The 13918-nt window shown below is 41.9% G+C and overlaps 1 protein-coding gene across 5 annotated transcripts in view; it reads left to right on the top strand.

The window, feature by feature from the left end:
- METTL22 (methyltransferase like 22) overlaps positions 1 to 9648 on the top strand; it is an 84591-nt gene extending 74943 nt beyond the window's left edge. For all 5 annotated transcript variants that reach the window (XM_030212858.1, XM_030212856.1, XM_030212857.1 and 2 more), the window contains exons 10-11: positions 4696 to 4864; positions 8230 to 9648. In XM_030212858.1, the coding sequence (XP_030068718.1) occupies positions 4696 to 4864; positions 8230 to 8265 (205 nt within the window). In that variant the 3' untranslated portion in view covers positions 8266 to 9648. The remainder of the gene's footprint in view (positions 1 to 4695; positions 4865 to 8229) is intronic.
- Positions 9649 to 13918: the final 4270 nt, after the last annotated feature.

Genomic DNA, 13918 nt, shown 5'->3' with positions numbered 1-13918 from the left:
GAAACATAACCATGAACACCTAGCTGAAATGCTCTAAATGTAAGCGACAGAAGCTTAAACTGAACCCTTTGTGCGACCGGTAACTAGTGATGCTTTTCTAGCAATGGTAGGGAGCTGAGCTGTCATAACAATGTGCATGACAGGAGGTGTATGGCTGTGTTTTGAAGTGACTGAAGTTTTTTTTTTTTTACTGAAAATGAGGACAAGCTAGGTAAATGATATTACAATAGTCAAGCCTTATAATGAGCCAGGAACAATAGGAGTGAATAAAAGGAATCAAACTGAGAGTAGCGTTGAACAGAGCAAAGTTGACGTAGGATGAAGAATCCAGTTTTGCAAACTGAGGAGATATACTGATCGAAAGAGAGATGGGAGCCTAGAATAACTCCCAGATAGCGGAATGAATTTACAGGGTGAATACCTGTTCCCATAAGGTGGAGGGGCACAGTGGGAATGGAAGGCCCCCCCCTTTGAACCAACAGGCTATACAGCCTTTTGTGGGTTGAGGACCATTTTATGATCACACAGCCAAGTAGCAATAGAAATCAGACAGTGCTGAAGAGGAGTAATGGATGGCACATATGGATCAGTAGGAAATAAGAGCAGAATAGGAGCCAGTCTGCTGAAGTCACAATTATACATTTTTTCAGGTCATTTTAAAGACCAGAACATAAAGTACAATTGCCCCCTGATGTAATCCTTTGAAGCTCTGATTGAAGTGAGCTGGTAGCAAACATTTATGCGTGACTCTGCTACAAAAAAATGGCAGGCATTTTTTTTTATTCCCCTTCAGAGTTGGAAGTACACTCTTTTTTTCTTTTTTTACTGCTCAAACCATGACCAGAATTCACCCACTTAGAATCTGTACATCTTGTACAGGTGTAAATAATGGCTTTGTAAAATTGGCATTTACATGTGTACATGCCACAATTTTCACTTGTAAATTCCACTCAGCTGTTCTAAAATGACTGCCACAGATTTGAAAATTCAGTTTGCAAGTATTATTTTCCTCTCTAGACTTAAACATGCCCCAGGAATACCTATTCCTAATGTGGTTCAAAATATACCCTGTGAAATGCCATGAATGCTTTAACTGCTTTAAGGCTGGAACGTTTTCCAGTGGCTTCTTTACACAGGTAAATGCATTTAAAATTGACCACTGTAGGGCCAACAAATACATGATTTTTCATTCTTATGCAAGTTCAGAAGCTTAGCCGAAATTGGGTGGCGGAGCAGGTGGGGGAAGAGAGGTTGGTGGTTGGGAGGCGAGGATAGTGGAGGGCAGACTTATACGGTCTGTGCCAGAGCTGGTGGTGATGGGAGGCGGGAAATACTGCTGGGCAGACTTGTACGGTCTGTGCCCTGAAAAAGGCAGGTACAAATCAAGGTAAGGTATACACATATGAGTTTATCTTGTTGGGCAGACTGGATTGGCCATGTAGGTCTTTTTCTGCCGTTATCTACTATGTTACTATGTATATTGTCACAGCCACTAAGATTACATTTGACTCAATTAAGAATTTAGTGCTATTGTATGTTAGTGTATATCATTAATATTGTATCTTCCAAATAAAGCTTTGACATTTTAGCTAGGGAGGAAAAAAATCATCATTTTTTAGTTTTAATATGATTGCTACTTACCAAGGCTGCAGACTCTTGGGAATGCTGGATGACTGATTTGAATTCAGGCTATTCTTTAAAAAAAGAAAGTAATAAAACCTTTGAATTTCCCAAAGGAACACATATCTGTAATTAGTTTCACTCACTTGCTTCTGTGCAGGTTAAACAACATTTGTTTAGCAGTATAAAGGGCATGAACTTGTAATAAAATCGGACAGACTGCTAAGATGCTTCACTAACATTAAGTACGCTTGAGCTCAATGTGGCTGTTGTAAACTTTGCATTATGGGTAATACAAAATTTCACTCAATCACCTCTCATATTGTATTTGTTGTATGCTTAACAGTGGTAATGAAATACAGGGCTGCCGAGATGCTTTAGAAGCTACTTCAGTACTCTGAGAGGTTAATCTAATTTAAAAGGATATTTATACTGTACAGCATTACAGCAATATTGCACTTTAGAAGTGCATGCTTCCTCTTCATGCTACCAGAGCAGTTCAGACATATGGGTTCCTCCCTGGCTCTTCCCACCAACATCTAGAAACAGAACAAATAGATTGTAGACATCACCCTGGATAAGAACCCATACAGCTTCCAGCTTTCCAATATTCTTTATCTCCAGCAGATAGTAGATGTGCTTCTCCGAGGACAAGCAGGCCATGTTCTCACATGTGGGTGACATCATCCATGTCGCCCGGTGCGGACCTTAAACAAGTTAATACAACTTTAAGAGCTCATGCAGCGTCCTCACCGCACTTACTTGAGTGCCTTCCCACCCGCTGCAAGAGCACGGGACCATCAGTCTCTTATCATTTGCAATGAGGAGAGAACGAGATTGTCCTGCACTCCTCACAGCGTCTGTTGCGTAAGCATTGGTTGTTCAATTTTTGTGCCTTCCCTTTGAGGGTTCCCCCCCCCCCCCCCCCTTTGGAAAAATTCCCTTCGCTTCCTGTAGTGTTTTAGTTTGATTTTCCCCCCTCACAAGTTCTTTGTTTTTGCGTTGTTCGGTAGGCCCTCTGAGGCTTGAGCTCCAGTCAAGTGTTTGTCCCTTGCTTTTTCTAGTGGTTGCCCCCTTTTTTCAGCCACTATCGAGCCATTTGATTTTTCCACAGCTATTTTCCCCTTCTATGTCATCATGGCTTTAAGCGTTGTAGCCGGTGCAATAGGACCATCTCTGGCTAAGACACTTGTTCTTGGTGTCTTCAGTGTTTGGGTCCTGAACATACCCCTTCCAGTTGTGTTCTTTGCCTTCATATGAAGAAAATAACTCAGCTGGCCAGAGAGCGCAAAGAAAAAAAATTTTGGAGCCCAGTCTGAAACCTCGGCATCGGGAGTTGCATTGGCATCTGGTGCATCCAAATGTTTGAGGGGAGTGGGCATTCATCTAGTGGGTCTCCATCTGCCTCTTTGCTGACCACTGTGCACGGCCTCTGGGACTGGTCAGCATCAGACCCGATCCCCAGTTGACGTGGGGATTTGACATTGTCCTCGTCAGCTCTGAGCAGCATCAATGACCAGCATCGGGTGAAGGCCAAGAAGCATCGGCAACAATCCCCCTCGACGCATGGTGCTGGGAGTTCCAGCATGCTAAAAAATATATAATTTTTTTCATGGAGGGGCATGTCTGGGGGCGGAGAGTGGGCATTTCTGCATTAATCAGCGCATCTACATTACCGTGTACTAACTGATTAGTGCCAGATTACAGCCTGAGTCCGTACCGCCTACAAAATAGGTGTTGGTAAGTGCTCATGTGGTAATTTTTTTAAATGGCTGCACACTACTGGAAACAGCAAGTGACCATTAAAACCCTTTAGTGTTCAATGTTCCCATCAATTTGTTCCCATATGGCTTATTACGGGAACATTGGACACTAAAGGGTTAATTCAAATTGTCCATTTTACTGCTGTGGTAAAAATGGCCTTAGCATGTGGGAAAGACCTGCGTAAGGCGCTGTTACAGAACAGTGTGTTTTAAGCCTGAAAAATTGCCTTTGTTAAACCTTGAAGTGCATTTCTCTAGTTTGGTCAGAAGGTGATGCATGTTATGTTTTAAGCTGTTACACACCTTAGTTAACACAGATAAGGAAATGCCTGAGTGATGTAACCAGCTTTTTTCAAATGTTGTTGTTGACTGGGCTCTGATTGGCTCAGGAGCTTTTTCATTTCAATTGTACTGGCTTTTGCTCCAGTTTTAGCCCAGGAGAAGAAAGAAAGAGAGAACTCTTTGCTGAAGCCTTGTTAAAAAAAACAGTTATACTTGATAACTGGTGAACAGCTATATGTGTCCTGATCTCCCCAGGTACTTTTTTAGGAAGTAAACAAATATTTAGTTTGTGTTATACTTGATCCATATTTCAGTTACCTGTTTTTCTTTGCTGATTGCACTATTTTGTTCCACTGTTCAATTTTTTAAACAATATTTTGTTTATTGCCTCTCTGTCTGGACTGATGAAGAATCCTGGTGGTTTGTGTGTTGGGTCTGTGAGTGCTGTCTGGGAACTGTTGGACCACTGGGAGTGTGGCCCCAGTAACCTAGAAATCACTGGGGATAAATTGATGATTGGGAGACTCGCCCAGAGGCAGTTGTGACCCAGTCGGTAGGAGGAGGGTGCTAGTGTAGAGCACAAGCAGCAGGTGCAGGCGGACCTGAGCTGTTCTGGGGATAGACCCTCTAAGTGACTGCGGGATAACCCAAGGCTAGTGGCTAGGTGTCTTGTGACAGGCATGCTATGGCAACTTCTTACTTCAGCTTAGTAAAAGGGCCCCATAATTTTTGTGCACGTAAATTTAAGGGGAGAGAATTCCATAACGCTGGGCCAACACCAGTTATCAGTCTCTGTAAAAATCATCTTGGCAGTTACATTCTGTAATAATTGTAGATAGGAGAGTTGGTAACTTGGTAAACCAAAGAGCACTCCATTGCAGTAATCGAACTTACCACAGTTTTGTAGAAGGGCTCTTGATTTTGTTAAGGAGGCAGGAAAGGGATATATAATGCCAGTATCAGGAAAGCACATTTGGACATAATATTCGCCTTCTTGCACTTTACCACAAGCTAATGGTTTTTCTTTCAGACTGAACTTCACGCTAAGACACATGGATATCAGTTGTGATGCTTACAATCATTTTCGAAAGTGTTTGCATGATCTGGAGAATACCTCAGATGGGAAGATGAAATTTACTGCAGAGCCTATTAAGCCAGCGTTCCCCCAGTTCTTTGTGTATGAGCGTGTTGAGCAGTTGGTAAGTGATATTTTATGAAATTCTTACCCGGTTTACCACTTAATTCTTATATCAGTGGTCCCCAAACCTGGTCCTGGAGGCACCCCAGCCAGTCAGGTTTTCAGGATATCTATAATGAATATTCATGAGAGAGATTTGCATATACTGCCTCCACTGCATGCAAATCTCTCTCATGGATATTCATTGTAGATATCCTGAAAATGTGACTGGCTGGGGTGCCTCCAGGACCAGATTTGAGAACCAGTGGCTTATGTTAAGATGTTTAATTATTGCAGTCTGTTAAAATAACATTATTCTGAATTCTTAACTCTATGCTTCTGAATATTGTTGTAATGATTAGGATTCCTTTGTCATTTCTCCTGTTTCTGCATCCTGCCCAGCTAAAACTTGTTGAAGCTCAGTAAACCTTCATGTCAGGAAGGTCCAAACTTGAATTTCCATGTTCCTTTACTTCTAATCTGGGATATATTTTTCTCATCTCCACCTACCTTCAAGTTTAACTTGAGCGTTGAGATGAGAGGGGCAGTGGCTCTGCCTTGAAGCCAACACAATACCATCGGCTGATTTCATTTTAGATTGGTACCTATGAATCTCTGTCCCTTTCCTCCCTGCCTTTCCCTCAGCTTTTTTCTCCTTGTCAAAATGTTCCCTCCAGCTGCACATACATGGCAACAATTAGATGCTGGAGTAACCTCTTTTTTTCCTTTCTTAAATTTCACATCTATTCTGCTGCTGCTGCTCCAATATGTTGCATTTTCCTATTCTTTTTTGGTGGGGTCTATTCACTAAACACCACAGGTTAGTTAACAGGGCCCCTGATTGACGAAATTCTCTCCAGATGCTGCTGATTAACCTGCTCTGTTTACAAGAGAAGGAAAAAAAATGTAAAGACATTTTCAATTGTTCTGTAAATCTAACATGCTGCATGCTTCAAACCGGTTAATAGTTTTTACCTAGCAAACTTCTTTCAAAGGGTGAGATGAGGCAACAATGTTTGCTCCATACATTAAGGGCAATCCTATAACAGGGTACCCACAATTAATGCCACTTGAGCATGTAAGTGTACAGAAATACTGTTCCATTTGCTGGTAAATATTCACTTATGCATGTAAGTGGCAGCAAAACACTTAAGTGTTGTTCTGCAAGGGAACGTGGCATAGCATGTAAATGCAAAAGGAGCATTCACTGGGCAGCATTGAGGGGCCTCAAAAGATGCCCCCACTTACAGAATTGCTCCCTTAGTATATTGGGAATTCATGCACAGCTGACTCTGAAATGCTCCAACCAAACACAAACTGCATCATCCACATCATAATTGTTTTGCCTAAAATTGTAAAATGTATTAATCTGAAATAAATGCCTACCAAAACTTTTACTCTCAAACATTTTTATTGCTTTAGACCTGTATATCATCTTGAGGGATCCTTTTTCGCAAGCTGTGGTAAAAAGGGCCCCGCATGCCAGTCCCCAGCACACATGGCCATTCTGTAAGAGAACTCTGCCACCCATTGAGGTAGTGATAAGGGCGGTAACCGGGCAGCGCATGGCAATGTCCAGTTACCGCCGGCTTATTGCGCAAGCCATTTCTGGGGGGTTTCGTTTTCCCCCGGAAATGGTGCATGCTCAGGGTGGAACCAATTCTGGTGGCTGCACTGGATCAATGGTAGTCCTGGAAGAACCAGCGGTAAGCCCGCATTGGGCTTACCTCCGCTCTGTAAAAGGGCCCCTGAGTGCTATACTACAGTGGAAGAAATACAGAGGTTAGGCTTTCTTAGCTCAAAATAAATAAAACATATTCAATAGAAATATGAAGAGGAGGGGGAGAGATTATGAAGTTAACTCATGCTTTTTCAGTAGCAAGTTACATTTAGGTACACTAGATCTTTCCATGTGTCATGGACTGTCACGGAGTCCAGAGTAGTGAGCCCTTGGGCCACTGCCAGTGACCGGCAGCAGCAGGTGAACCACCCAAACAGGAAGCGAGGCTGAACACAGACAGGCTGGTACAAGCAGGACCGGAATTAGCAGGATGGGAACTGAAGCTGTAGATGAGCAGGGCTGGAATAAGCAGGACTGGAAGTACCGGACTGGAGCTGAAGCGGTAGATAGGATTCTCAAACAGGATTCAGGATTCTCAAACAGGCTTCACTGGAACAGGATTCAGGCAGAGCTGGAATGGAAGCTGAAAACAGACAGGGCTGGAACAAACAGTGGAGGAACTGAAGCTGAAGACAAACAGGGCAAGCACAAGCAGGATTAGAACTGAAGCTGAAGGCTTGCAGGGCTGGAACAAGCAGGGTTGGAGTAGAAGTTGAAGACTGGCAAGACAAGAACTAGCAGGGCTGGAACTGCAACACACACACACAGACGAAAACTCATCTGAAGACCTCTGTTGCAAAGGCAAGCCTGAAAGTTGCCAGGTGCTTAATAAAGGCAATTACAGATGAGGTCACAAGTAAGTCTGGAATGCCGGAACATCAGAATAGGATTGGAATGGGCTTGGCTTGGCTGGTGCCGGATGCTGGAACAGGCTTGGCTGTAACCGGATTCTGGAACATGTTTGGGGAAACAAGGAGAAGACAGTCCACAACAGCCACAGGGCCTGGTCACCAGGAGGCGAGGTGAGTGTAGGCATGGGATACAGTCACCTGTCCTAGGAGAACCCCAGACAGTCAAGATGTCAAGTTATCCACAATGAATATTCATCATTGATTTACATACACTGCCTCCTTGGTATCCAATCTGTCTTGTACATATTCATAGTTGATATCCTGAAAATCTGACTGGCCAGGGTTTTCACCAAGACAGGTTTGGGAATCACTGGCTTTTAATCTTTCATTTGTACCTGAGTCAGTGGCCAGTTAAGTGACTTGCCCAACTTGTCTGGTGAGTTTTGTTTTGTTTGTTTTTAATCAGAAGGATAATATATCAAGTCAAATCAATAAATCACAAGTTGCCACAGTCTAATTTGAACCCTGGCTTCACTGGGTCTCAGTCCCCTGATTGAACGATTAGGCCACTCCCCCACTCAGTGTTCTAAAGCAGTGGTTTCCAATCCAGTCCTCTGGGACCATCTAGTTAGTTGAGTTTTCAGGATATCCACAATGAATATGCATGAGATAAATTTGAATACACTTCCTTCTTGGTATGCAAATCTCTCACATGCATATTCATCGTGGATATCCTGAAAACCTGATAGGCCAGGTTGTCCCTGAGGACTGGGTTGAAAACCACTAGTCTAAAGTACCTCGTTGTGGTACAGAATATGTCTAATTAACATTCATATTACCTTCACTGCCAGGACGGTATTTGTGTTACAGCTACCTTAATAAAGTGCACCTGTCCACTGTGTTCTCTCTTAACAGGAACTGTGGAAAATCACGACTAAGCCACTATCTTGACCATGTGCCCGCCTGCAGGAAGCAAGCGAGAGTGTGCTGAAATGCAAGCATCTAGCAGGAATCAGTGGCAGAAGAAATGCTGTGTATCTTGCAGAACTGTCCCGTGTTTCAGATGAACATATGTGCATGCACCACTATTCCTTTGAAGGAGGAGGGAAGCAAGTGTTGAAGCCTACATCTGGAACAATGCAAATAGAAAACACTGAGAGATTTGAGTGTTCTGAATACATCTAGAAGTGTTTTAGAGCAGGATGGAAGATAATACATAAGAGTTTAGAAAATGGTGGAGCACAAGTTAGGAATTGATTACTTTCTAACAGTATTATTTGATTTTTTAAGCTGGGCTATATTAAAAGGCACAATTATTGACAAATAAATTGAATACTTAAGCGACACCTATTAGCCCAGCTAAAGCTAAATGAATTGTGAAAGGGACCTACCATCTGTGGTGCGTAGTTGAAGACCACCCACTCACTGATTGAACTGAGTTGGGAAAGTGATCTTAAAATTAAAAAAAAAAAAAAAGGCAAAATTGGGATAAATTGTAGGGATGGCAACTGGAGGTGTGGGGGTGGGGTATAAAGATGCAGAGACCTCCAAGCTTGTCTGAAGTTGGAGGATATGCAGCAGTTTTAAATCCCCAGCTAGGTGAAAATGGCAATTTTGATGCTCTAAGCTAAAAGAAGCTAGTTACAATTTAGCTGAAAGCCCTAAGGAGCAAGAGAAACTGAGTCAGAAATGAAATACAAGCGTGGCTGCCATTGGCCAATTCTGGCAGAAATGAAAGAAGGATAATGTGGGAACTATAATTATCCTTTAAAAAAAAAAAAAAGAACAACCTGTGTTCCAAAGGAATGAAACCAAAATATTTATTTTAAAAGCATTAATTATTGATCTAATGAATGAAACAATTTAATATTTCTCACAGGAACGTAAGAATTGAAATCTGAGCCATTTCTGTACACTAGAGTCTTTTCCTAAAATACTAACACATGATTATGAAAGTACTGAGCTGTATTTTGTTTGTCCTGTGTTGTCTGGAAGGCATAAAACAATCATATTAATACCGAGCAATTTTGTATAGAGTTGAGTTGCCGTACTACCTCTATTCTGGATCCCTGAGTGACCCATGATCTGCTCTGGCGGGCTGCAGAAAACCTTCTGCCTAGATCCTTCTTAAATCTTTTACCAGCATGTATTCCTGGATATACACACAGTTTACATATTAGGCTTATATTAGACGGGAGCAGTTTCATGAGCCATTTCAGCTGGCACAGGGCACCTCTATTAGAAGATATTTTCATGCCTGCATGAATTCTTACCTTTATGTCTTTGCTTAGGATTCCGAGCAAGCAGCAATAAAATGAAAAAGTGCTCAAGTGACCTCCTGGTGTTATTTCTAAGGGCACTTACAAGAGAGAGTTCAGGATGATTCCCATCTCTGAGTGACCCAGACTGGCCACTGCTGGAGACAGAATGCTGAGCTCACTGGTCTGACTGAGTTTGGAAATTAATGATTTTATGATGTTAGGCAGCAGGACAATACGCTTTGTCAGTCTGCGAAAGAAACATCCTCTCCACTTTTCTCCCCCACCCCCCAATAATATAAATAACAGTTTTGAAACTGACCAGTTCTGACTGCAGAGGAAAACTGGCAAAGTGGAAGCAGCAGGTGAGGTGCACGACTTGCTTGATTCCTCCTGCCAGTTGGAGGGCAGTGCACAGGGGGTGGGGAGAATAGACAGCCTCTGGGAAACGGAGGCTCTCGTTCCTTCCTCCACCGCCAATGCACACTTTTTTTTTTTCTGCCAGTAGCTGACTTAACCAGGGCAAAAACCTTCCTTAGCAGCCATTGAATTAACACATCTGAGAGGGTATTAGTTATTAATAGTGTTACATTTCAGTTGGAGAAGCAATTAAAGATTTTAGGAGTTGTCTTTGATGAATTCTTGACTTTTAGACCACAGGTAAATGAAGGGATTGAAAAGGGATTTTACACTGAACAAATTTAAGAACAATTAGATCAAAATTCAGTTTTAAGGCTTTTAGACTACTGACATAATCTTTTATCACAGATTACTGCAATGCAATATTTGCAGGTTTATCTGAAGGCCTTTTTAAAAACTAAAGACATTTCAGAATACAGTGACAAGACTTATTTGTTGATAATCTAAATATGAATTAGCAGTTCCATTGTTATTAAATCTTCATTGGCTCCCTGTTAGGGCCCGAAATATTTTTAAACTGTGTACTGTGACTTTTCGTATTCTGTAGGGATCTGCTCCGGAATGTCTGTCTGATCTTGTTAATCTTACATGGGAAAAATGGAACCTTGTTTGACTGTCTCCCAGTATTGCTACAGTACCCCAGCCCTAAAGGAGTAATCTACAGAACTGTGTTTAATGCCTTTTTTTCTTTTCAATCAACCGAATGGTGGAATACTCTTCCTTTACAAATTAGAACAATTACTCAGTGTAGATTATTTAGGAAAGCTCTTAAAACATATTTCTTTCAGAAATTTAATAGGTCATTTTTTTTGTACCCCGTGCTTTCCCACTCATGGCAGGCTCAATGTGGCTTAGGTACTTATTTGTACCTGGGGCAATGGAGGGTTAAGTGACTTGCCCAGAGTCACAAGGAGGTGCCTGTGCCTGCAGTGGGAATCGAACTCAGTTCCCCAGGACCAAAGTCCACCACTCTAACCACTAGGCCACTCCTCCTGTTTGATTAATTTTTTAATTTATTTTTTATCTATTTATTTATTTTGTAGCTCTCTGAGAATGCCCTGATTTGTCCTCTTATTGAAAGCCACGTGGAGCTCTCTCGGGACTTTGCGGGATATAAGAGCCCTATTGTTGTATTGTCCTTTCTAAATATTTGGGCCCTAGGCATGGGCTTAGTTTGTTTATGCCTTAAACCTGCCCTGTTTAGGTCAATATTCAGCCAGCAGTGATCAGAGTTTCTTTAAATGCTGACCATCATTGATATTCAATGCCTAGGCCATCTCTAGTTGGTACCAGCATTGAGTATCCAAGGCATTGGCAGACTCGGAAGTTATGTGGGTGTTGGTACCTGCCTAGATAACCAGGCAAAGATGGATCCACTTTTTTTTATGGTTCTTTCGCCCAGTTAGCTAGTCAGAAAACAACAAGGCAGGTGGTCCGCCACATCCAACATGGATGATCAAACCAAAAGGCAGACCTTGTAAAGAATACAGTCTTTATTGGTAAATTAAAAGCTCCCAGGAGTTTGACATACAATACCTGACATGGCCATGTTTCATCAGAATTACAGGCTGTGTCAGGGGCAATGGTTACCAGCTGGTGTAAAACTTCAAAAGTCAACTGGTCCAACTGATAAAACGTGGCAAGCAATGTTTCGGTTCTTGGAAATGTTCGGTAGTCAGTAGATGGACCCACTTGTTCTATGGTTCTGTCTGCCCAGTTTGCTATATAGGCACCGGCACTGAATATTGCTGGTACCCGCAGATCTTCTGGCTCCACCCTGCCATTACGGCAGCCAGTACCCGGACAGCCTGCTCACCGTGGTTTAAGTGGGCAGGAACCTCTTCTGCCCACTTTAACCACCCTGAATATCAATCCTGTTATTTTTATTCCGTAAATTTAGTATTTATAAATAAGCCACAGGCCGCATATAACACATCCAAAAGATTTATATTTATACAGTGACCTCTCAGCACAGAAATACTTAAAAACATAACATTTTTCTGTGGCCTGAGACATATGCAACTGCTTCTCCCTGGGGATGAGTAGCATGGAATCTTGCTACTCTTTGGGATGCTGCCAGGTACTTGTGACCTGCATTGGTTACTGGTAAAAAGAGGACAACTGTGCAAGGTAGAGCTTTGGTGTAACCAAATATGGCGATTCTTAAGTAAAATGCCCTCCTAATTAGAAAAATGAATGTATTCTAATCCCTAGAGATCAGAAGTACAAGATTAAATTGTTTATTTATTTTACTTGTTAAAATCAAACTGAATATCTGGTAACCAGGGCCATTATTAAGCCAGTGTGATCTCAGCAAAAACGAAATACATTTTTTTTAACAAAGGCTAGAACATTGTAGGCAAGAGAATGATAGAGATGTTATAGAAGATGGAATTGGGTCTGGGGTACGATTAACATATGCATTCACTATTTTTTAGCGTGTGGGTAGCACATGCTGACTCCAAAATTACCGCAGGACACCTGAGCGCACCCCGCAGTAAGGCATTTTTTGTTGCAGTAAGTATGCATTATTGCTTACTGTAGTTTTGTAAAAAGGCCACTAAGCCTTTTATTTATTTATCTGTTACATTTGTATCCCACGTTTTCCCACCTATTTGTGTGCGCAATGTGGCTTACATAGTACCGAAGAGGCGTTTGCAGATTCCAGTGTAAACAAATACAAAGTGATGTTGTGGTAAGATAAAGTTTTAGAGTTTTCAATGAGGTCAATAATGTTACGGTGTGTCTAATGCCTTTCATCTGAACTAGATGAGTGCTCCTCAACTAAGTCCTCGAAACACACCCAGCCAGTTGCAGCTAAAGGATATCCATAATGAATATGCATGAGAGATTTGCACAGCAATGCATGCAAAAATCTATCTCAACCATATTCACTGGATATCCTGAAAACCCAACTGGCTGGGTGTTCCCTGAGAACTGGGTTGAGAAGCAAGTAAAGCTCCTTTGAAAATTAGTTTTCTCCCTTTGGGGAAAAGACTGTGCATGCTGCAGCTAGCACACATATTGGGCAGGGCTAAGGAAATCAGGGATTTAATTTTATTTTATTTTGAAATCCCTGTGGCTGCTTATCACCTCCCTTACCTAACACATTTTGCAGGAGGACTGGCTTAAAACAGCAGTCTGAGAATCAGGCATCCAGGTTCAAATCCCACTGACACTCCTAGAGCCCTTTAAGTCGTCTCACTTTATCTCAGGTACAAAGTCTGTACTAAAGTGAAATACCTTCTGTATTTGAATGCAACTCACCTTGGACTACCAATGAAAGGGGTGTGAGCTAAATTTAAATAAAGACTCCTGCCAGTACTGGACCAGCACAGTTTTAAAAGGGAAACTCCGTGAGGCATTTTCCTTTCAAAATTGCCTTGTAGGCCTATAGCCATTACAGAGGTGTGCGGGCAAAGCAGTTTGTTTGTTTTGGGAACGTTTGGCTTTTCCCCCCTCGTTTATTTGATTTTATTTTCTTTTTGTTCATTTCATACATTCATTTTAATAAAAAAGAAATTGACACACTGAAACTTCTAGGCATCCACACTGACTGTATGTGTATTAAATCGTAGATTAAAATACATGAAATCAATTTTGCTGGTGCTGAATTTTTTAAGGTGTGCTAACAAATGGAATGCATATCCCTAGTGGGCACAAAAGGACCATGAGGAAGTGAAAATTGACCTGTAATGTTAGCCAGTGTCTTCCGGGGTGAATGCATGATTGCAGATCTTTACCCCTGAACTGCCTGACAGTATATTAAACTGAGCAAGAGTAAAACTTGTATCCATACCCTGTCCCCCTCCCACATCCAAAAGAGTTCACTAGCCCCCCAGATTCTATATATGGCGCCCATACTTAGGTGCAGAATTCCATACATGGGTTTTCATTTTTGTGCATAACTTCATTGGCACTAAGGA

The sequence above is a fragment of the Microcaecilia unicolor genome, chromosome 8 (assembly GCF_901765095.1).
Source record: "Microcaecilia unicolor chromosome 8, aMicUni1.1, whole genome shotgun sequence".
In the NCBI taxonomy this organism is placed as follows: domain Eukaryota; kingdom Metazoa; phylum Chordata; class Amphibia; order Gymnophiona; family Siphonopidae; genus Microcaecilia; species Microcaecilia unicolor.
This window is presented reverse-complemented; position numbering and strand designations above follow the sequence as displayed.